This window comes from Curcuma longa, chromosome 2 (assembly GCF_044706935.1).
Source record: "Curcuma longa cultivar G26 ecotype Majalengka, Jawa Barat chromosome 2, ITB_CL_G26_1.1, whole genome shotgun sequence".
In the NCBI taxonomy this organism is placed as follows: domain Eukaryota; kingdom Viridiplantae; phylum Streptophyta; class Magnoliopsida; order Zingiberales; family Zingiberaceae; genus Curcuma; species Curcuma longa.
The window spans coordinates 11,209,064-11,232,184 of NC_133862.1; the positions used below are offsets into that span (position 1 = coordinate 11,209,064).

A 23,121-nucleotide genomic window follows, 5' to 3' on the forward strand; every position below is an offset into this window, starting at 1 on the left:
GACTCAAGTTTAAGTCAAATTTAAATAATTATTTTAATAATTTGATTTATTTTAAATTATTTTATTAAAGAAGTTTGAATATCATGAAATTTAGTTGGGTTTGACTAGATGTTGATGTGGTTTGAACCGGAGCTTTGGGTGCGGAACTCGGCGCTCATGTGACTGCTGATTCGTCGTCGTAGATTTCACCCACTTTTGGAAACCTCCAGACTATATATATTCTCTGTTAATTTTGCCCTCTTTTTCTTTTCAAATTCTAGGGCTTTTGATCTGTGGCTCTCTGCCCTCTCGACGAAGTGATGGAGGAGCAACGCCTGGGAGAGCACGACGGAGCCCTCGGGATCCGAGGGGAAGGAGGGCGGGCGGCGGAGGGGGAAGAGGAGGAGTTGGATTCGCAGGCGCGCTGTCTCGATCTCACGAGCTTCCAGCTCCACGACCTGAGCGAAATCGAGATTCCCGAGGACCTCGTCGAGTTGGATCTTACTGCGAACAGGCTCTCCAAGCTGGATGAGAGGATCGGCCGCCTCTCGCGGCTGCAGAAGCTCTCGCTTCGGCAGAATCTCTTCGACGATGAGGGCGTCGAGCCAATCTCACGCTGGAACGCCATAGCTGGCTTGATTGTAAAAGCTCCTTCCACCTTCTTGTTCTTAATAATAGCAGCTCCTAAACCAAAATGCCTGTGCTTTGTACCTCTACCTCATTCTTAATAAAAGCAATCTGATTTTAAAATATAGTGATAAGTTCCTAGTCGTTCCAAATTTAAACTGCGGTCGATAGAAATGGTTTCTTTTATTTCTATTTGAGCTGAAAGAGACGTCAAAAGAAGTTTTTTTTTACCATAACAAATAAAATGAGGACAAGGAAAATAAAATTTGATTTTGGTGATAGGAAAATCAGGTTGTGAGGAAGGAACCTCATAGTTATAATAATGCCTTCATTAAAGAAGCTTGCGGATCTCCAATGGTCCATATGCAGAGCACCTTAACATTATTTTCTTATATTTGCATTTGTACAATCAATATATCAATCAATTAAAAACTAGGAGCTTCAACTAGGGAAGGCGGATTTTTTCTGAATTTGATTGGACATGAAACATATAGGCTTTCATTGGGAACGCAACATACTCTGATAAAATGGGTAACTTTAATTATTAATATGTATTTTGTTAGAAAGTCAAATACTATGCTCAAGTATTATTGTTCATTCTCTAAATGCTTTTTTTTTTAAATTTTGTGAATAGAGGACGACCTATTTCACTATGCTCTTTTATAAAACTGAAGGAAATCATTTCTGGTATTTGTTTTATTTTGCAGGAATTGGTATTCCGGGACAACAGGCTGAGAAAAATACCTGACGCTAGCATTTTCAAGAACCTTCTGGTTTTTGATGTCTCTTTCAATGAGATAACTTCCTTAAATGGCTTATCAAAGATTTCAAGTACGTTGAAGGAGCTTTATGTTTCAAAGAATGAAATTAACAAGATGGAGGAACTTGAACACTTCCATTTATTGCAGATCCTTGAACTTGGTTCAAATAGATTAAGGGTGAGTATCATACCTTAGTAATTTAAACACAATTTCCTAATCAAGAATCCGGCAATCTCATAAACTGTGTTAGAATTAGTCATCAATTTGTTAGCAATAAACTAATATTTTTGTTAATCCAAGACATTAGTAATCCTATTGAGTTTTAGTTCATGACTTTTCTGCCTTTGTGAAGGAAATGGAGAACTTGCAGACATTGACAAACTTACAAGAGTTATGGCTGGGACGAAATCGTATTAAGACAGTCAACTTGTGCGGGCTGAAATCTATCAGAAAATTAAGTTTACAGAGCAACCGTTTGACATCCACGATAGGGTTCCAGGTGAAGTATGTTCTAGTTTACATTCCATTATGTTTTGGAGATGGCTAATCAATTCTACATATTTTCAGGAATGCATCGCTCTTGAAGAACTGTATTTGAGTCATAATGGTATACAGAAGATGGAAGGTCTATCCACCTTAGAAAACCTTCATGTACTTGACATTTCATCTAATAAACTTACTGCAATTGGTGACATTGAAAAGTTGACAAGGTATAAAGGTACTTATTATCCCTTTGGTTCATTATCTTTTGTCTAATTCATTCTCCATGTACCTTGCAGGTTAGAAGACCTGTGGCTGAATGATAACCAAATAACTTCTCTAGAAGGCATAGATCTTGCTGTCTCAGGTTCAAGGGAGAAGCTTACAACCATTTACCTTGAGCGCAATCCATGTGTATGTTTCTTCCTTTTACAATTTCACTTGTTTTTTTACTTTAGATGTTCATTGAACTTATTCATTTCTACAAGTGTAGTTATACATCCATCTCTTGATGTCTTAAATTTTGTGCCATTTCAGGTTTCATATTAGATTTAATTACTTAATATACAGTGTTTGCTTCAGATTGTTGCATAATCAAATGTGATTAAGCACTGTGGTTTCATGACTGACCTCATGAGATCTGACTTGGCTCGATAACATAATTGTAGGCTGGGTTTGCTTGAGAGAAAGAGGGTTGGGATAGGGGGAGGGAAGGGGAGATGACTCAATACCTTAGTGATTCAGACTCCATGTACAATTTTTTTTTTTGTCTTTTCATCTCCCTTCTTTTTCTGCCGAAGTAATCTCAACTCCAGTGATTTCATTAGTTAAAGTTTCAAGATGATTTTTTTTTCTTGTGGAACTATTGTTTTGGTATCAGCATTAAACATGGAAGCCTCTAGGAAATTTAATAAAAATTTGCTATATAACTTATTCAGGATCCTTCTTCAATTTTAGTTCTTGGAAATATCATAGATGTGCTTAGCGTTTGCACTTGCTTGAATTGCAACACTGTTTGCCAGTTATTAGTATTTTTCTTTCAAGGTAAATTTTGTTGCTTAAGCACACAGTGTGCTAGCATAGCTCCCACAGAACCTTTGTTAAATTTAATGCCTCAAGTATTTCACATGTCCTTGATTTCTCCTATATTAACCTGTCATTACTCTGTCAAGTTAGTTGATTTTGGTGGATTTGTGTAGTTTTAAATTGTAGCATTTTTCATGTGTGCTTCTGTTTTATTTCTGTATCAACTTAATTGATAAAATCACAATTTGATGTTTCAATGTTCTCGGAATCTCTTTTCTGTATTCACGTAACATCAAAGATTGATATTACGAGGAAAAACTCGTGAGTAGCTGCAGAAAGCAGCTACGTTGAAGTGTTGCCCAAATATTCAGGGTTGTCTATGTGGATGTTGTTCCTCTATTAAGCTTTATAAATGTAGAATAAGACTAATTTGAATTATTTGGCAGTTAAATTTCTTTTGAGTAGTCAATTAATGAGAATCAATGCATTTTCCTAATTGCTTGTCTATTTCCTTTGTTTTAGAATCGAGTTTCTAAAAGTGGCGTCCACTTTCAATTTTTGTGTGAAATTCCTTCTCTATATGAGAGAGACCCTTCTCTATGTGAGAAAGAAGAACAACACTTTTAACTTTGGGTGGGCTCACTTGTGAAAGCCTTTCCACTATCAAATCAAGAAAAGAAAAGAAAAAACAGCTAGATTTAAAGTGACATTAAGGTTAGATTTGGTATTAAATTAATTGAAAAATTATGAAGGACCACTTCAACAGTGGAACAAGACTGGACTTTCGTCGCAACTTCACTATAGGAATGACTTACACGCATCATCTTGATATAAACATCTTCTAACTGTGCATTAGGTGACTGGAACTGGTTGGCAAATCTGCTCAGTTTTGTGGATGATCAACTTAGATTCTTTAGCCGAATAAATCTAGTTGAATTGATTGACAAATATATATTTTATGATATTTTTCAGGCAAGCTTGCCAAATTACACTAGTACTTTGAGGCAGATTTTTCCAAATGTCCAGCAGATCGATTCCGACATTCTGATGTGAGAGATCGAGTCTCACTCCTTGCTGAATGATTAATTACCATGTGAGAATTCTGCTTGAAGTTTTCTTAATTCTTTTTTTGCTAACTCGTGCTGAATTGGCGACGTATCATGTTCTTACAGTCAACAATTAACCTTTCTACACTCCTCGTACAGGTCGGACTCAAGTGTTCTATGCCTTTTGGTACACCTTTCCCTGTGAGTTTCTTTATATATATATATATGCCATCGCATATTTATGTTCTTGTATCTTATCATCATGGCACCACAGGAACATAAGAAGTCAGGCTTCTCCTCCATTCGCTGTGACTGTATCTTTAAGGTTTAGAATTTTGTTCTCTCCAGACTGTTTTATGTTAATTATTTGGCTTGTGAATAAGAAGAGGTAAGAACAATAATTTACGTTTATTGTTAGCTGTAACTATAATTTTCCCATAATTACAATTAGCTCCACAATTTTAAAAACAAACAGATATTACACTCACTTGTGGGGATGTTTGAGAATGGATACAGTGGTACTTAGGCACGCGATGTCTGTCTGTCTGTCTGTCGTAAGAGACATGTTCCACCTTTGTCTGCTTGTCATTTCCTGGCTCATTGCTATCGTTCTCAACTTGTCGATCGTGTGCCTTGATCTTCTCATGTGTTCTTCATCCATTAGTCGCTTTTGTGTTCTTCTCGTGTGCCTTAATCTAGAAATTTCGAACTGATCCACTAAATGTGAGTTTGTATCCTTAAGTTTTAAGTAAGCTCTCAGATCTTATCCCTATTTAAAAATGGACAGATTGACTCGACTCGATCTTATCTAGATTGCTCTGGTCAGATGTCCCGAATCCCAACGAGCGTACTGATTAAACAAAACAAAAATAAATTCTCAAGAACGTAGAACAACGCCACACATGGCGGGAGGTGTTCCTGAAGAGCATCTTCTGCTACAAGAGCTACAGTGGATCTAACGATGGCTTCGCTTACTGCTTGGGAATTTCTAGTTTATTTTTTTTTTTAAAAACAAAAATTAAGAGCAAAATAAAATAAATGATTCACCTATATGAATCCTAAACATCATTTCATCTCCCTACGAATATAGACGAATGTCTCCCTTTGCTAATATTTCGACTTAATTTTAAAATGAATTGAATAGTCTTTGAAAACTAAGAATCTGATGCGTTGCATTGCGTGCATGAAAGTGATACCAGAAGAATCAGACAGCAACGCCCAATTAATTCCATGGAATTTATTCGCTTCCACTAAATTCACGACACGCAAAATTAATTAAGTCAATTTGCTACATCGACGGCGTCGCACTTTTCCATGGACGGCGGCGGAGCGCGCAAGGCTTCCTCCACTCGCTCCGCCATGGCGGCGACGCCGGCCTGCAAGTAGGCGGCGAAGCCCTCCTCGGTCCAACCCTGGACCGGGTCGGACTCGTACCGCCACTCGAGCTGGCATGATCCCGCGCCGCCTTCGCCGTCCGGCAGCGGCACCGCGCTCAGCGTCGCCTCGTACCTCTCCAACCCCATGTTGTTGTCGGCCACCCTGTAGCGGTAGCTCCGGCCGCCGGCGTCGACGTGGAGCAGCTCCTCGTTGGCCCAGAGGAGCTGCTTGCCGTCGTCCGCGGGGGCGCTGGCGCAGTAGCGGACGCAGCCGGGCTGGCCGTCGGTGCCGGCGATGAGGCGGCAGGTGTGGACGGAGGGAAGCCACCGGTGGAAGGTGGAGAAGGTGGAGAGGAGGGACCAGGCGGCGTCGGCGGTGGTGTGGGGGAGTGTGGCTGTGGCTTTACCCTGCCACGCCTTCTCTAGTTGGACCTGATCCATGGACTACGGAACCTTAGCTCAACTGCACATGCACTCCCCTCTACCACATTTATAGAAACTGAAAATAAATAAATAAATAAATAAATCGGAATATATTATTGCCTTAAATATCAAAAGTTACTTAGTGCAAGGTTTTTCTACTAAATTTAAATTCGATTAAATTCTATTATTTTCATGGGAAACACATATTGTCTCAAATATATTATAAACTATATAAGACTTCTTTTATAAATTAAAGAAGATAATAATAGGAGGATTGAAATAAGTTAAGATTGAAATAAGTACGGAAGTTAAGACAAATAAAGAATACACTAATAGTATATTATAATGTGATAAATTAGGAAAACCTCTAAGGTGAATTAAAATAAATTTAGAAAGAATTTTAATTAATTAAAGCAATTAATGCAAAATTAATGATTATCAAAAGAATCATCAATAGTACACGCAACTGATATTGACCAAGGCATGAGAATGAGGAAAAATCCATGACTAAAAAAAAGTCAATATATTAATAGGGATCGGAGTAGAAAAAGATTAATGTGTCCGAGAGAGATTGCAACAATATTAAAAGGAAAGAGACTGAAGATCCCAAAATTGTTAGAAAGGGAGAGGATGCACCAACCAATTACTAAGAATTATTATCGTAAATTAAATTTTCAAATGAATGAGAAATTAATATTTAAATATTTATATGATGAAGAAAATTATAAATAATTTTGGATTGAGTAAAGTCCACAAACACACACACGTGAGTGTCTAGGTGCAAATATTAGCTTACAAGGTACTAACTAATTGAGGGGGGATTAAATTTGCCTGCAAAATAACGGGATAACTCAAAATCCAAATAGTGATATGTTCTGAGTGGACAAGGATTTTAATTGGTCTGAGGGTATTTAAGATCTTTCATAATAAAGATACAATTTTACATGTCAACATATCTCCTACAATAGCATTGCTAAATCATCACCGTGCCCACCCTATCTAGCTAGCTAGTAAGCATTATTACACTACTAAACTTCTATGCTTAAACGTTTGTATCAAGCTCTCGTAGTGCTGCATATGTATCGATGCAGGATCCTCCCTTCTTCCTAATTGCCAGATCGAGTAGCTTTTGCAGCTGGACCGACTTGCCTGAGCAACTGGCAACCAAAGCGAGAGCATCATGAGAAAGCTTAGTTCATTTAACAGGCAGAGTAGAATTCTTTGTGCTTTAGTCATTAGAGTAGAACCTGGAAATAATTCTCCAGCTTCTGTCTCAAACATGCATGCTCCTTCTTAACCTTTTGGAATGATCTTAGGCATCTGAAAATTGTGATAATTTATACATCAAAAACCCTACTGTGCCAATCAATCAAATAACTGAAAACTAGACCATTGCAATCGTGCAAAGGTATTGCATGGATGCATCAATAAGCACAGTATTAAGCAGATATCCAAGTTATATTATTGAAGATGGTAGTGAAGGAATAAGAGGTACCCTTCGTGATTTTCTTTGTCACAGAAATCTCTGAAAACAGTGCATTCATTCTTCATCTTCGCAGCACCGATGCTAAACAAGTTTATAACATAGGCATAAATCATATATTAGTTTTTGGCATCAAGGAAACCGGAATGTCAAGCGAAATAAAAACTACAAAATTAATGGATTTACAATTAAATGAAAGAAAAAGAAAACAAAAAGTCAAGACTAGTTTCACCTGGAAGCACTACCCTTTAGTTGGTGTATTAGTGAGTCCAGCCGACCAAAATCTTGAGGAAACTTCTCTCTGTAGGAAAAAGAAGCTGATGGAATATTAATATAAATACTACACTACACATACCTTAGAAAAGATTACCCACAGATGTGCTTACAGGGCATGATCAATGTTGCCCATTAATCTCGATGAGTCCTTGAAGAACAAGGTTACAACCTCCTCCACAAAATTAGGGCTAACATCATCTTGCAGCTCTTCTATCTGAAAAAATTGTTCATCTAGGAACCCCTACAATTAACACAACTCGATCAACCTCCACTGGAGGTAAAAGTGCTGGTCTTAGTTCAAAACCTTAACTTCTCTGTTCAATTGAGCAATTTCAAGCTCATGTTAATAAAAGCCTTCTATATTACTCGATGTCAATACAACAATGTTGCATGGCATTAAATGTGACATTAAGGTGCTCCAAAGTCAATTTTAAGATTGAAGCAATATTTACAATATCAGGGTTTGATGAAGAGACACTAAAATCGTATCTTTGGGAACTATTTTGTGTAGTGACTGAGACAGGAAAGTTCAGCATCTAAAACTAGCCATCAGACAATATGTGTGTCTTAGTTGCTCATTAAACAATGTTGACTTTGCATTGACCATCAGCAAATATTACATGAGAAGCTCAAACGGGAGAATTAACAGATAGCAGGATGCTTATTCTGACACTGTTAGCTATTGCTGTACTATATTTAGAAGAAAATTATTGTTTGTATTACTGTCTTGTAGTTATTGGCAAACAGTAGTTTATAGAGCCTAGGAAGGCAACAGTAACAGGTAATTGTGAGTTGTTCTGCAACAAACAAAGATACTAAAGTGATGAAGCACAGAAATTTAACCTGATCAAAGAAACTCTTCTTCATTGTGGCAAGCTGGCGGTGCAAACTAGAGTATTCCATGTGTGACCACGGGACAAATGCAAAATGGAGCAAAGGATGAAATGCAAAGGGAACAGGTGCTGATGAGATATGAAAACCATGATAGGCTGCTATTTATAGAACAGAAAAAGGATTTTCTTATATGTGATATAAGCCACCAGGACAATGATTTAACAAAAATATCATTGGATCCAAGAAGAAAAAAAATACATTTCTAATTCCAGTCTACTTTTTCCTTAGATACTCTCTCAATCCTATCAAAGTATAAAACACTTCAAAATTTTACGCCAGCAGATAGTGAGCCATTGGCATGACACGTCCACTTAAATAAAGAAATATACTTCTTTTAACATGCGTTAAATTTGGGTTTTAATAAAAAAGGCAGGTAAACCCAAAAAGCAAATACTTGAATCAATCTAAAACAGAAACACAAATTGGAGCTAAAAAAATAAAATACAAAGATAAAAGTCATTGTCTTGCCTTTTTTTATGGTCTGAGCCAGATGAAAAAGAAAAGATGGGAATGTAATAGACATTTGATATGCTATCTTTATTCCACGTCCAATATGTGTAGGATTTTTTAATGTTTCTCAGAACCTGATTTTCAGTTTTGGTTCCTTTAGAGTGTTTGGTCCCATCCACCTCTTTGCTAAAGGAGTAAAAGCTGTGAGATGCAATGCATAATTGATCCAATACATCATTGTCCAATGCAGATATCAGAATCTAAACTTAGATTGGCATGCCACATGGCAATCTTGTGATCAACACCATTACAAAAAGTTAAATTTTAAGCTAAGCGAACAATAATGAATAGAAGTGATTCTGCAGTCGTTGAATAAACCTGTTGTAGGCACATTGTTGCAAGGTAGCAGGTTCAGCTCAGGCAAAATTGTCCATGGAAGATAAGTTCCTTTCTAAGCACAAACACCAAAGATAAGATATTGTGGAATATTCATCCAACATAGTATTAACAAAAAGAAGAGAAACAGTGAATATGCAAGGTGGCAATTATTTGAGGTGCCATTAAGTTCTACTGATTTGCAGTATCATACTAATTCAAAAACTCAACAAAATATTTGAAATATATTTTTTTTGAAAATTTGCTATTTAAATACATAGAAAAACCTGCCACCACTTGGCCTTACTGAAAATTCAGATGATCCAAAAGAGAAAATTATCTTAAGGTATCAACAGGCCATGAAAAAAATACATACTATAGTCAATTAGCAACGTACTCAGACAATAACATGAAACCAGTTATTATCTCTATAAATAGGAGGTAATAATGCAACTGCTACAGTCAAGAACACATATCTCCTTGAGTTATTTCATTTAGATGAAATTCCTCTCTACTGTTTGTTCCTGTGTTACTCAGACTTGTACCATGTGAATCCAAGTGCTAGACACAGTTTTCTAAATCCGTTTACATGTAATCAATATAAATATCAAAAGTTCACTTGGAATGTCAGAGTTTGAGTGTTGGTATTTGACATGAAGGTAGATGAAGAAATCCAAGTATCAGAGGTTAACGTAGCAATCATTTGGAAGACAATTCTTGTTCATTTAAAGCTGAGAATTACATGGAGACTAGGACTTTTATATACTTAATCCTAATAAAAACTAGTTAAGAAACAAGTAAATTTAAAAAATACGGTTATTCTCACAAATTGACTGCCAAAATGAAGGATAACAAGTCAAAATAGACTAATTAACAAACAACTCAAAGTATTGCCAAACAACTCAACTTGGAATTCAAAATTCAAATATTCTCCAATTTAATTCTTTTTCTCTATTTGGAAATATTACCAAAATGTTTTCCAATTGCATCATCAGCTCATTAATGATGCAAAAAAGTAATTAAATTTGAGAATGTTTGCTTTAGAAATCAGATTTGAGTTGATTGGTAATAGATCTAGTTGTTTAGTAATTAGTCTATCTTGATTTGTTATCTTTTATTTTGGGTGGTTAATTAATATGGATAAATGTATCTCCCGATTTCCTAGTTTTCATTAGGATTGAGCCAATAAAACACAGTCTCTATGTAGCTTTCAATTAATAAAATTTTTCTACTTTCAATTCTCTCTGTGAAGCTTAGTTCATGTTCATTCTACATCACATTCATTATCATATGTCATGTTCATTATCCTCAAAATAAATAATTGAATGGGATAAGCTAGTATGGAATCAAACAGATATATATGAGACTGAACCAAGCGGTCTACAAACTTTCAAGAATATTCGCATCACAATATGGAACATACAAAATGCAGCATCAGGACAATATATTCCAGTAAATCACAAAGGAAATGTCCCTGTGTTCATAAACACATCGCTAGTATTTTTTTTAATTAATAAATGCCAAAACTATGCATTGTAGATTTTTTTCCAAATATAGAAAGTGGAAACATTTGAACTCCAGTTATGATTTTTAAAATATATATATATAGAAGTTTAAAATTAAAGATGCAACAATAGGAAGACTAGTAATTTTTCGTAATTATAAGCATAAAATATACAAAATGTGCAGACTGTATTTTATCTGTAACATATTAGATATTCTAGTTAAATGTTTGGCAAGCATGTCTTATCTGGATTCATTGTCAAAAACAAATAATACATAGCATCATGTAATGAAGCTTTTTCATCTTGTATAATTCTAAAAAACTGAAAACTGAGTGAAAATGCCAACAATGAAATATGCCATATAAAAATTCCATTATATGTGCTGATCTGTTGCCATGTTTGCATAAGAATACCATGAATATTGATCATATGACTAACTAAGATCCGATTACATAGAAGATGGACTTTTTTTATCCTTCAGTATGCATATATTTTTTTTTACCAATAGTTGATGAGGAAAAGTCATCATTAGCCAAATTCTAGCAGAAAATCCAGTCGAATGCCTGCAAGATATTTTTTGCATGGCAGACAATATTCCAGATTGACACAGTGCTGACTGTAATGAACTTATCCTGTATCTACTCCAACATTATTTAACAAGAATCAAGGGTCTGTATGTACTTTTGTAGCAAATCTAGTCCATATTCAACCAGTAGCCGAACAAACCTATGAAACAGCCAGGATACATGTGTGTCATAGAAATCATCCTTATCAATATATATGTGACAAATCAATCATTGGGACAAACTTTACACTTTAGCTATCCAAGAGAATCTCAAGATGTTATTGGTTCTTTTAGTGGATGCATATCCATTGAGCATCATTCAAAGTAGAATTAAGTGACAGCTCTTGCATCTTCACTCTCAAGGTATTATTGTGCTCTACTCCACTAAAGCACACACCAACAAACAGAGAGTAAAAGAGGAAGTAAAGGATGTCACCAAATATATTAGCACATGAATCTTTGATATAAAATGGTTCATTGACAATCAATCCAGAAATCATAAAACGCAGTTGAAAATAACTGAAGGAAATAACTATGTTGCACAGCATACTATCATTAGAGTTGGCAATACCAGCAATTTAAAACAATTGGGATGTAGTGCCTATCGAAAAATAGCACGAAAGAATCTATCATCAAGGTTATTTATGAAAGTTGCATAAGTCACACTTCTAAATGCTATCAACTGATTTCACTTTATTTGTAACCATAAAAATTATTTAGAATGTGTAAGTTCTCATTTCCAGTTATGTTGAACATGAGTGATCAGATTTTTCATTTTGCAGGTTTTGGGGAAAGTTGAGAACTGTGAGGACATAGGATAGAGCTCAATTTTCTGTCCACACATGTTCTTTTCGATTGTTTCATCTTGATTGACAAAGTAGTTAGAACTTGTTGCATTTAGTTACATACATTTTAGAAAATCCTATTGAACCTAACATGAAAGTGGACAATTCATTTCCTTCTCTCTTTATTTCGTCAAGGACCACCACAAAAACAATCAAACAAACTGCATCTTATCTTTATCACAAATAATGAGAACAAAAAGATGGTTCCACCAACCAGAAAGGCGTAATGTTCGGCTCTTCTGGTAGAAAAAAAACCGAATATCACAGAGTAGCGTCAGAGTCCATTGTCAAAAATTTGCAGGTGATCCATTGGTGCTCAGCACAAAAGTGTATTCCTGACACGGTATCGACCATAAGAATCTTCAACAAAGACAGTAGAATTATTGGCTAAATTAAAGGAACGAGAATGGACATATGCAAAGAGGGACCGTTGCGGAATCGAAGCTTTGTGCAGCAGCAAAATGTAAACTGGTTGCATATGGAGAGAGGGCCGGTTGCGGAATCGAACCTTTGATTTTCACCGAAATGCTGGATCCAAGCAATGTGGCTGCTCCTACACGGAGAGCGGCCTCGTTGTATTTGACGATCGAAATGATGCAGAGCGAATAAACCCTAGCTTTCACTGGAAGCATATCGGAGGAAGGCGCAGCGGGCAAGATCCTCATCTAACTCCCATCCCTTAAAATCTCAAACATCATCAGAAATTGAAACCAAGTTTATGGGCTACGGTGAGCCCAAGAACTTTATTGGGCTTCAAAATTTAATGGGTTGACTTGGGCTTGATACAGCAGTCAAATTGTGATACGAGCTAGAACGTTTTTTTCATAGATTATTATTTATTTATTTTAGAAAAAAAAAACTTAGCTGTTTATATTATAAAAAAATAAAATTCAATCCTAACCCACATGATCAACTTCATGATCATTTATGAAGAGATAAATCGAAAAACTACAATTGATCACGACAGAAAAAAATATTATTCAACTTCGTCGAAATTCAAACCTTTATCCTCTTCTGTAAATCTGCTCCATCGTAACCAACTCAATTATGTTCTTTTTCAATAGATTATTATTATTTTTTTAGGAACCGCTGTTACACTTAATGTAATACAATTTAATATCTCAATTTTAATATTCCTATCCATCTCTAAAGAAATAGTTATCACACTCAAGATTACACTAGATCAAAAATACAATGAATTTAATTTGAAATATTAGCAAACACTAGAAACATCGAAGTGCAAGTGTTTGTGTTTAATAGACATTTAAAACCAACTTTAACATTAGCAAACAATAATTTGGATCTAACCAATAGAAACAAATACGTAGCTCTACTTAAAGGAAGGGAACCCTATCCTAACCTAAAGCCTAGATGGAGATCCTTGGTCCAAAATCTAGAAGTTGGATACTTTTACCCTTTCTTGGAATAAAACAAATACAGACAGAAAAACAAAAGGCCTTCCTTCCTTCACAGCCCCAATCTGAAACAATTGCATCACCAGGAGTATCAAAGCTCAAATTGTCTGATGACCATATAAATATGTTTGCCACAGGTTTTAGCAATCTTGCTTCACTAATTCCACCATTGTCGGTTGATCTGCCTTCCTACACAAGCGTGTCTCATTTAGACAAACTGCATAGAGTCTAGTAAGCTTACCGTGAACTGCGGATTCATATAATAGAATTTGATATGCTGCTTCTGTTGAAATATCCATCACATGAATTGATTGCCCATCCCAAAACTTTAAGCTGTAGTAGTCAGACTTAACCTGCCACAGAAGTGGAAAAACAATACAAGGCAAGACAGTATAAAGAAAACAGATGTTAACATTTCTCAAGTAATATTTAGGGTTAAGATATTCATGCCTTAATGCAGACTTCTGAGGAGCATCAGCAGCCACTCCACGTGATTTAATTGCCACTCCCACCGTGATGTTTGACTTAGAAAAACATAAAAAGAAAGTAAAGGATGGACATTTCAGCAACAAAATGAAATTGTGCTCATCATATAATAAGAAATAAGCCAAGAACCAAAAAGCAATACCTCCAACTCATCTGCCATGCTATCTTGTGCGGGTTCATTCACAATCTGGTCCGACCCTACACTTGTAAACTGTCTCCCATCTTGCAATATTTGGCTCTCAGCTGCAATTTTGCTATTGCATCCAACAGATTGCTGCAGAACCAACTGTTTCTTAGTCTCTAGATCAGATGTCACATTTCTAGTGGAAGCTCCTTCACATTCGAGGCATGAAGTCCCATTTGCCAACTTGTTGCTGTAGTTCTCATAAGATCTTACCACAGCACCATCCATTATGCTCCTGGCTGCCGTCAAATCCTTGAAACTGTTAGTGCTACAGGTTACCATATTGTCAGGATCACTAAGAACTGCACATTTTGTTCTACCAGACATCCTTTTGTAATCTTTAACTGAGAAACATACCTGACTGCTGCAATTGCCTGCCTGGACCAACAGGATCGTCATGGTAACCTAACATATTGTCATTCTGATTCACTTTAACTACATGATCTCTTCCATCAATTGTGTGGTCATGATTTGGGCTAATTGATGCCACTTTACTAGGTCCAGCACACAAGCAACTAGTTTCACTTTTCATGTTAGGTTGTTGTACAGAATCATCACCGATTTGCTTACAAGTGTATTCACCTTGGGCATCCATTCTACTCTGACTTTGATTCTCTTCTATGCTCACAGGATTTTGTCCGTCCGATTTTAGAGACTTTTCCTTTTCCGGGCTAATTGAAGCACGTTTATCTGGGTTATCACCTAAGCAATCAGCATCAACTTTCCTCTTACGTCGATGCTCTGAGGATCCACCTTGGCATTCCTCTTCATTCATAGTTTTATCAACATGCTGCTGGAAAATTGGCCTCGATGGACAAGGCCTCTTATAACCATGGGGGAACACATAAGAAGGTACTTGTTTCCTTCGTACATGAGAAACATATACTTCCATCCCATCTTGCCAGAACATATACATATTCACTTCATGCCTGAATTCATCAACAGTACTGCGAATATCAAACTGTTGGCCTTCTTGTATGTTAACCCCTTGTTTCCTTTGCAATCCCATGAAGAAAGCACAATGTGGGCACTGTTTGGATGGATCAACATACTCATTTGGGTATGGATGGCACTGCAGCATACCATAGGTATCACGCTCAATCTGTTCGAAGATGAGAAATGTTTAAGTAGTTGCATTCTAAACATAAAAAGAAATAAAAAAATGGTAAAATTAGTAGTTTTAAATGCCAAAACCTTGAGCGTCAACTGCCTAAGACGAGATTCTATCCAACCCTTCCACAGTCTTAGATCCTCAGCATCAGCAGCAACAATGTCAACCTGGAGATAATTTTTGTATGTCTCAAAGAAACGGTAAGGTTCAAACAGAGCAGTCCAGCAAGCCTTATTCAGCTCAATTTCCTGCAAGGATGACAAAAGGGAAATACAACAGATATTGGTTCCAAATAATAACTAAAAGTTATGAAGTAAACACAGACCTCACAGATCTTGTTGCCCATTTGAAATTGTTCCATCATGACCCTCAATGTGCTTGTTGATACATTGTAGCTAGAGTTCATGCATGGGTATGCCGGTGTAATAATAGGCATGTGGTGAGTCCGATCTCGTGGGTTCTTACGTGGATCCCAAACTGGAAAGCCAAGCTCATTTTCTTCAATAGCACACAACATTACGGGATTTGGCCAACGCCACTGTGTAAAAACTCTAAAAAATCGTGAAATTAGCATACTGGGCACAGCATTAGGGTAAAGTTGGCAGACCCGAGCAACCAACAGTGCCCAGTTAACACCCCCAAGAAATCCAGTGACCTGAACATGAAAGGAAGAACACACATGATGTTGAGATACTAAATCATAAAAATTTGAAGAGATTCAGTTACAGGACAAATAAACTTATGTCTTACATTGGAATAAACACCGCGTCTCTTCGCCCAAAATTTTAAACATCTGAGAGTGGTTCGAAAATTCTATGGAAAATATAACTTTAGTATCCATAGAAATGCATAATAAATTGTTAAACACATAAAATGTAATACAAAACTAACCACAGCATTTGGCACCAGCCGTAGGATTTGGTCTGCTGCTCTGCAGCCATTAAGACTTCTGACAGTTGCCTCATCAACATTATAAAGCACAGACCCATTTGAAATATCAAGATCCTTCATAAAATGTTTACAGTAGACATGTTAAGCATAAGCCAAAATATTACAATGTAAAAAATTTTAGGAGTTTAAAGTCTATGTGATCATAAGACTAGAGGAGAGAAAATATAACAAACCAAAGAACAGCAAGCATTTGAATTTACTTAAGCACATGATTGGCTGGTCACTTTATTCATTTCACTATTAATCTTGAAATACCGCATTAAGTAAACACTAAATTTAGTTAACAATAACCAAACAAGAATGAACTTCATGTCAATCTATATCCTTTGTGTCTACTAATATGCAGACTTTACATGCTAGTAAAAGGTCACAAGCTGTGAAACTTAGGATCAGTGCCGGTAAAAGGTTACAAGCTATTAAAATTAGGCATAATTAAAAAAAGGATCTCCTGACATAATCTAAGATAACCTTCAAGCATGGAAACGTAAAAATAGAAAAAATAATATAAAAAAGAATCGGGACCAAATTTTCATGGTAATGCATGTTGTTGGCACGAGCACTGCAACATCATCCTTTTTAGGCATACTCTGAAGTGAAGATAAAAGGAGGCTCCAAAATAGGTGAGAGGGCATAGAGTATCTAGATAAATAATCACACAACCCACCCAAACAGTGTTGTGATATCAAAGATGACATGTGGAAAGATTTCCATGTGATTCATAATAATTATTGATACAACTAGATATCGGGTCTGCGAAATGAAGACACACAAAGATGAACAAATATGGGCATATGAATGATTTTGAATGTGTGGATCACAATGTGTGGTCAGACATCACTTGCAGAAATGTGTGGTCAGACAGGTAGAGTAGTGAACAAAACACTATGGCAGCTATAGATAAGGAAAGGGAGGAATTTGTGTGAAGGGAAAGACATCAAAGGATATTTACACTCTGATCACTGGTGCTTTTGATGGATTTCAGTCGATTGTTATATCTGGTCTAAAAACATACTAATAAATTCCAGGGAATTAAACCAAGGATCAGCAATGAAGCAGGTACAGCACAACGCAAGTCATAGAGACAACTTCCTCATCAGGGGTGTAATAAAACCAATCAGACAAATGCCATATTTTAATTGACAGTTCCTAGTTATTTATGGAAAACTCAGAGGGTAGGCAAACTGGATAGAGCAAACAGATAAAAAAATAAAGCATATAAACAATGAAACAAGCAAGTGTTGAAGGGTGTGGAAAAAATCTGTTGACACCTAAAATACCCAACTTTCACAATAACATGCATACCTGTGGAACAACTAACTGTGATATACTAGCATAGAGTAAATCAATGGGTATTTCCCGAAACTTAAATTTGAGAACTGGAACATGAGCGTCAGGAACTGGATGTAGTTCAGAGACTTCCTCCATTTCAGCCAATATATCATGGAGAATAATAAAGAAATCCTCCTGCAAAAAGCAGGGATTAAGTATATTAATTTAGCGATACAATAAAAAACAAACTGAACCTCTCGGTTAACATAGGAAGGTCCAACACATAAAGTGTCAACATCAGCCCCTGGTCCATGAACCTGCCACCAGGGAAAGCAATGTTAGCTTACTAATAATTAACATGAAACTTGAGTAACATTATCAGACACCAAAAAATTACATACGTGTGTGTGTGTGTGTGTGTGTGTGTGAGAGAGAGAGAGAGACTATTTGTAAGGGCACACTAGATAAAACCTTAAAAGCTTGCATACTCAAATGAAAATGAATATATGATTAGTTCACAAAGAAGCCATATAACCATCAAAAAGTACATACAGGAATATACTCAGTTATTGCAACCATTGCTGTTAAGGTTATGATTCAGACCTAGATCATTCCTCGATGTTCCAAATGCTAAGTAGAACATGCATCCGATGGGGAAATTATGAAATTACAATCTCATCTTTTGTTCCATCACCTTTCTTCAGTAGGTGATGGAATATACTTCCATCCATCTAGGCGTTCTAAAAACTCAACCACCATTGAAAGTAAATATAAGTTATTGTCATACCATCTCATAAAATTAATAATTATATGATAATACATTTTAACTTAAGTGTCTAATAATTTTAAAAAATTATATCTGTTAAAGGATCAATGCTTCGATCCTAGGTACTAGTTGTACCTAGGTAGGACCTTAATCCTGAAATCCATTTTATAACTGTACCTTAAATATGGAGAAATAAATTATGCATATTAAAAGAACATTTAATGCAAAATTCAGTTTTGAGAAGTCAAAGCTGTGAAAAACAAGTGAAGTGTATAGTGTCAGTTAAAAGAATGCACCGAGAAATAACATGACTAACTACACAAGGCAGAACATATACAACTAATTTCAACCAAGAGATTAGAATTCTATTTACTGGCAAGCAAGATTATAGATAGAGTGCAGTAACAGGAGCTCCACATAGAAGGCAAGATTTTATGTAGTTGGCACAGCCAAATGTGGCAGTTAGAAAGATAGCTTATCAATGGTAACTACTGCATAGGAATCCACTTCCATAATCAAAGTATAATGTGTGTGTTGGAATGTGAATACTGTATGTTACTTGACAAATCAGGCTTATATTTTAGCAAATTTCTCAAGTGATATTTGGCATACATTTCTTGATGATTTTACTATGGCTCACTTTAAAAACACTAACTTTAACAAAAGAACATTTATAGAAATCAACTTTCATGAAATTTCCAGAAAAATTACATATCTCTAAGACAAACATAAAGTAATGTGATAGAAGCCTTGTATTTGAACAAAGCAACAAAAGTACAATATTGTCAATGAAGTGATAAAGGGTGTCAATGCTGCTGAACTAGTATGCAGGAAGATAGATTGACTCCTAACCAATGTAACTATTGAATGAGAGTTAAACTAGCAGAAGATTTGTGATGCGATGTGAATTTTATTTAAGAACTGAATAACCAGGAATTTTGCAGGCAGTAATAAGCGCCCCATTTTAAACTTGTAGTCATTCATCAAGAACAATGATCAAAATGGTTCATTTTCTAATCTAAAATACACAGCACACAAAAGCCAAGCATAGAAAACTTAAGTTCCGATTACAAACCCTAGCAAAATTACAAACTTAAGGCTTCATACAACTAGAATGCAAAGTGTTGATATCATACCCCCAATCTATAAGATCCAAACGTGAAAATGACAGCATTTGCTTCTTCAACCATTTGATCAGAATAGCCCCTTTGATGTGTTAGTTGTTTCACCCAATTTTTGACAATCTGACAATTTCAAATAAAAAAAGGTACAATGCAGAAAATGAGATCAAGAAATGGCAAATAAAAGAACCTGAAACCCTATAAAGCTTAAATTCCAGATATTAACTGTAATTGTTGATGAATAGTAAACAAAATATTAAGTATGAACCAAGATTAGCAAACAATAGGATTTATACTGTGTTTCCTTGTGTGGAAACGCTCAAGGAAAGATCAGGCTGTGAAAAGAATTCCTCAGCAGACCTTTCCCTCCATTTGATGAAAATGAAGGGAACAAAAGGGCTATGCAAATCTTTCCCCAATTTTGCACAAAACATGCAGACAAAATTCTATTCACATCTAATCAGTCAAATGTCAGCTAAATCCAACCCCTAGAAAGCACATAGGCACACTAAAAAAAATCAATTCTGTTGATCATTAATATTTATCAATATCAAATTTTTACAATTATCTTTTAAAAGAGAGAAAGAAAAAAATTTACTCCCTCTCTTTCTCTACCTCCAAGGGAACAGTGAGAAAGAAAACTATCTACAGTTTCCCCCAAGGAAATACAAACTAAGGAATCATTTCCCTATCCTTTCACTACAAATATTTTTACCTCATTTCCTTCCTTAGTTGTTTCCCTCCTAATGAAGAAGGAACCGTGACCATATGGCATAAACCATACTAACAAAGATTCTAAACCACAACAGTAGATGTGTCTTTCCATTACCTAAACAAAAAGGACCAAAAACTCACCACCTTCTAAGCAATTATGATTGACCTTATGTATCCATAATTCCAATATGCATTACAGTGAATTGATAACCTAATCATTGTGTTTTAGCACAAGCTTGCCTTGGCATTGTTCAAAGTCAACCCATTTGGCACGTGTCACAATCTATTTACCATCTGATAGGAAGGATGTTCATTTGCAGGAAACTTTCAGGAATCTAGCAGTTTGGCATCAGAACCTTGCAAAGATCACCCTCAGAACCTCAGGATTTAATAGCAGTTCAGCAAAATTCTTAGGCATTAACAGTCAGCTCAATTGAACTCTCAGCAATTCAAATGCACTAGATCAATTTCGCTGCTAGTTTGACTGATTTAGGTTGCTACTGAACTGAACTCCATAGTGTGTCATCTCTAACCATACCTGACAGAAAACCTGCGCTGACCACGTGAAACCAGATTTGAACATTTCTTGGAATTTAGATACAACAAAAGTGGCCTATGCAGGCAAGAAGATAAGCCGCACACCAAGTCCAAGTCAAGAAAGCTATTCAGAAGAGACAAAAATAATGTGAAAACATTATCAAATAGAATTATATCACCAAGTTCATATTTGTGAATAATTAACTACTACAACAGACAAATTCTAGGTTCATTTTATATAGACTGCATTCCACATATCCAGAAAATACATGAGACTAATAGATGAAACAAGCAATTCTCCACTGAAATAGGATGAAAATATTTATTCACATGATAAATAGGATAATCTTTCAAAAAACAAATAAAAAACTACCTTATCTAGTTCTTCTAATACTTCCTCCCTCTTGGTAGATTCTTCCTTACTCTCATAAAGTCCAGCATCAACCAAGAGCTTTTGGTAGACCAAAATAAACATATGACAAATTAGGATCGATAACTAGATGCAACATGGGAGGACTGAGGAGATCAATAATGAAGTCTGATAATGGAACAAAAAACAACAAGCATACCTTTTCAAGTTCAACAGTTCTCTGGAGATCAGCCTCAGTAGGTCCAGCAGTCGAGATTGGCTTTGTTATACCATACTGTCTTGGGACAGTTGGAGGTGGACTACCCATTTCTAAAGAACTACCCATTAACAAAATAAAAGAGATATTCACTAGACGAACGTTGGGGCAACCCTAATTATCAGACAGCGATGAAACTAATCCGAAACGGCGCCTAGAAAAAAAAAGTGGGAAAAAAGAATGTTCACTCTTTTAGAGCGATCGCTGAGAAGCAGAAGCTAACACAACACGGACAAAGCTAAAACCCTAAAGACACCTAACAAACTGACTGTTCAAATAAAAACATCATCAGAATAGATAGATTAAAGCCTTGATCCAACAGAGTAAGAGTTCCAGCAATCAATTACGAGCGCAATTCACCCAGAAGTGAGCTTCCAACCAGCATACAAGAGACCAAAGACCCCTTTTTGTTCAGTTTTTTTTACATCCTAAACTAATAGCAACTACCTATCAACCTTATCAGCCTCTATTGGAAAATAGAAGCAGAACCTACAGAGTATGAGTCGGAATGAAACGAAATTACCCTAGAGAAACAAACTCCAGACGACAAACACTAGAAAAAACGAAATGTTCTTTCTTAGCCCACATAAACAATGAGACCGAATTGGAGACCGAAGCAAAGAAAGAAAAGAGGAAGACCTAAACGGCAGATCAACCTCTAGAGTTGACTGAGTCACGTCGACTCCCCTGACCCGGTACGGCAGCGGCGAGGCGGTGAAACCTCAAATGCAAGCGTCGGGGCCTCTCGTCCGGAAGCGGAGGCACATCTAATCGAGACGGAGCGAGACCAGATCGGCGGCCCACGAGGATAGATGAAACCGGATCTTAAAGGAAGTCCAAGGAGACGGGGACAGGGATCGACCTCCACACGGTGTTCCGTACCGGCAATTCAACGCGGTGTCGAGGTCGATCGCCGGAAAGCAAAGGGGGGAAACGAGGAAGGCGCTGGTTGCGGCGCTGTTTCAGGAAGACACGGAACACAAAAATATATCTCGCCAAAATCAATCCTTTTCTTCAGTAGACTTGGTGGCGGAACGAAGGCACGAATAATGTATGGCGCCGTCGGATCTATCCTGATCGACGGCCCAGATACGCCTGGTGACGGTGAAATTATATAAACGTTTAAGATTAAATCGCAATAAACCACTTTTTAAAATAATTTTTATCATATTAATAGAAAATTTTAAGATTTTAATAATTGCCCGCAATCTTCTCAACCGTTAGATCTGCCGTGAAATTAATAAGGCAATAAATAAGGGATGCAATATTTAATTAATTAGTGTTGACGTAAAAAATTAGCCAATAAAATGGAATTAATTGATTCTTATATTTTTATGTTACATTTTCGTGTATCATTTTTTATGTAAAAAATTAGCTAATAAAATGGAATTAATTAATTCTTCAAAGCAGCTTCCCTAGTTTCTAAATTTCGTAAAAAAAAATTGAGATAGATTTGGTTTCCATCTATGTAATCCAAAGAGATTTTCTATATTTGAAATGTTTCCAAATGCTAATATTAAATTCGAGCAGAGAACTTAAATTATGTGGTATTCATTATAAGAAATGCTAACAGCTTTTCCATAGTCTCATGAGCATAGTTGAGTTATTAAAACAAAGTAAAATTAAAAAAAGTGATTAAAAATTTGAACAATAAAATTTAGATAATATATTTTTATTTTATAATCAACTGTATTTTTTCAATTTATTTTCTAAAAACACAATATGATCATGATACACTAAACCGTTGAGATGACATTTTCATACAGTATAATAACTCTTCCATATCATAGAATTAATTATGACTACAGAAAGGAAAACTTAATGAATTCA

General features: G+C 36.1%; 4 protein-coding genes across 10 annotated transcripts; 1 reads left to right on the forward strand and 3 right to left on the reverse strand.

The window, feature by feature from the left end:
- The first annotated feature begins 265 nt into the window (after positions 1-265).
- LOC141821758 (protein phosphatase 1 regulatory inhibitor subunit PPP1R7 homolog) lies at positions 266-4,391 on the forward strand. Of its 3 annotated transcripts, none has more exons than XR_012601217.1 (8): positions 266-620; positions 1,314-1,544; positions 1,720-1,866; positions 1,935-2,077; positions 2,147-2,261; positions 3,846-3,966; positions 4,079-4,120; positions 4,194-4,391. XR_012601217.1 is itself a non-coding variant. In XM_074709115.1 (7 exons), the coding sequence occupies exons 1-6, from the start codon at positions 300-302 to the stop codon at positions 3,924-3,926; spliced, it is 1,038 nt and encodes a 345-aa protein (XP_074565216.1). In that variant the 5' UTR covers positions 266-299; the 3' UTR covers positions 3,927-3,966; positions 4,079-4,391. The 3 variants fall into 3 exon arrangements, 1 of the variants encoding a protein (XP_074565216.1); XR_012601218.1 differs by having other exon boundaries at positions 4,079-4,106; XM_074709115.1 differs by having other exon boundaries at positions 4,079-4,391.
- A 754-nt stretch (positions 4,392-5,145) lies between these two features.
- Positions 5,146-5,742, reverse strand: LOC141822332 (lachrymatory-factor synthase-like). The gene has a single exon (XM_074709774.1). The coding sequence runs from the start codon at positions 5,734-5,736 to the stop codon at positions 5,200-5,202; it is 537 nt and encodes a 178-aa protein (XP_074565875.1). The 5' UTR covers positions 5,737-5,742; the 3' UTR covers positions 5,146-5,199.
- Positions 5,743-6,461: 719 nt separating this feature from the next.
- On the reverse strand, positions 6,462-12,760 carry LOC141821753 (pseudo histidine-containing phosphotransfer protein 2). 3 transcript variants are annotated; one of them, XM_074709110.1, is made up of 8 exons: positions 12,620-12,760; positions 12,326-12,446; positions 9,200-9,272; positions 7,588-7,718; positions 7,434-7,502; positions 7,214-7,285; positions 6,966-7,038; positions 6,462-6,875 (listed from the first exon to the last, which is right to left on the reverse strand). In XM_074709110.1, the coding sequence occupies exons 3-8, from the start codon at positions 9,212-9,214 to the stop codon at positions 6,825-6,827; spliced, it is 411 nt and encodes a 136-aa protein (XP_074565211.1). In that variant the 5' UTR covers positions 9,215-9,272; positions 12,326-12,446; positions 12,620-12,760; the 3' UTR covers positions 6,462-6,824. The 3 variants fall into 3 exon arrangements, with proteins under 3 accessions (XP_074565211.1, XP_074565212.1, XP_074565210.1); XM_074709111.1 differs by having other exon boundaries at positions 12,540-12,760; XM_074709109.1 differs by lacking the exons at positions 9,200-9,272; positions 12,326-12,446; positions 12,620-12,760 and adding an exon at positions 8,321-8,548.
- A 614-nt stretch (positions 12,761-13,374) lies between these two features.
- LOC141817230 (nuclear poly(A) polymerase 4-like) lies at positions 13,375-21,795 on the reverse strand. Of its 3 annotated transcripts, XR_012600803.1 has the most exons (14): positions 21,235-21,795; positions 21,039-21,116; positions 19,430-19,537; positions 17,782-17,844; positions 17,561-17,722; positions 16,199-16,312; positions 16,058-16,120; positions 15,633-15,962; positions 15,391-15,555; positions 14,554-15,298; positions 14,155-14,435; positions 13,977-14,050; positions 13,768-13,879; positions 13,375-13,591 (listed from the first exon to the last, which is right to left on the reverse strand). XR_012600803.1 is itself a non-coding variant. In XM_074704906.1 (13 exons), the coding sequence occupies exons 1-13, from the start codon at positions 21,358-21,360 to the stop codon at positions 13,855-13,857; spliced, it is 2,334 nt and encodes a 777-aa protein (XP_074561007.1). In that variant the 5' UTR covers positions 21,361-21,795; the 3' UTR covers positions 13,375-13,854. The 3 variants fall into 3 exon arrangements, 2 of the variants coding, with proteins under 2 accessions (XP_074561007.1, XP_074561016.1); XM_074704906.1 differs by having other exon boundaries at positions 13,375-13,879; XM_074704915.1 differs by lacking the exons at positions 13,375-13,591; positions 13,768-13,879; positions 13,977-14,050 and having other exon boundaries at positions 14,352-14,464.
- Between the last annotated feature and the right edge of the window lie 1,326 nt (positions 21,796-23,121).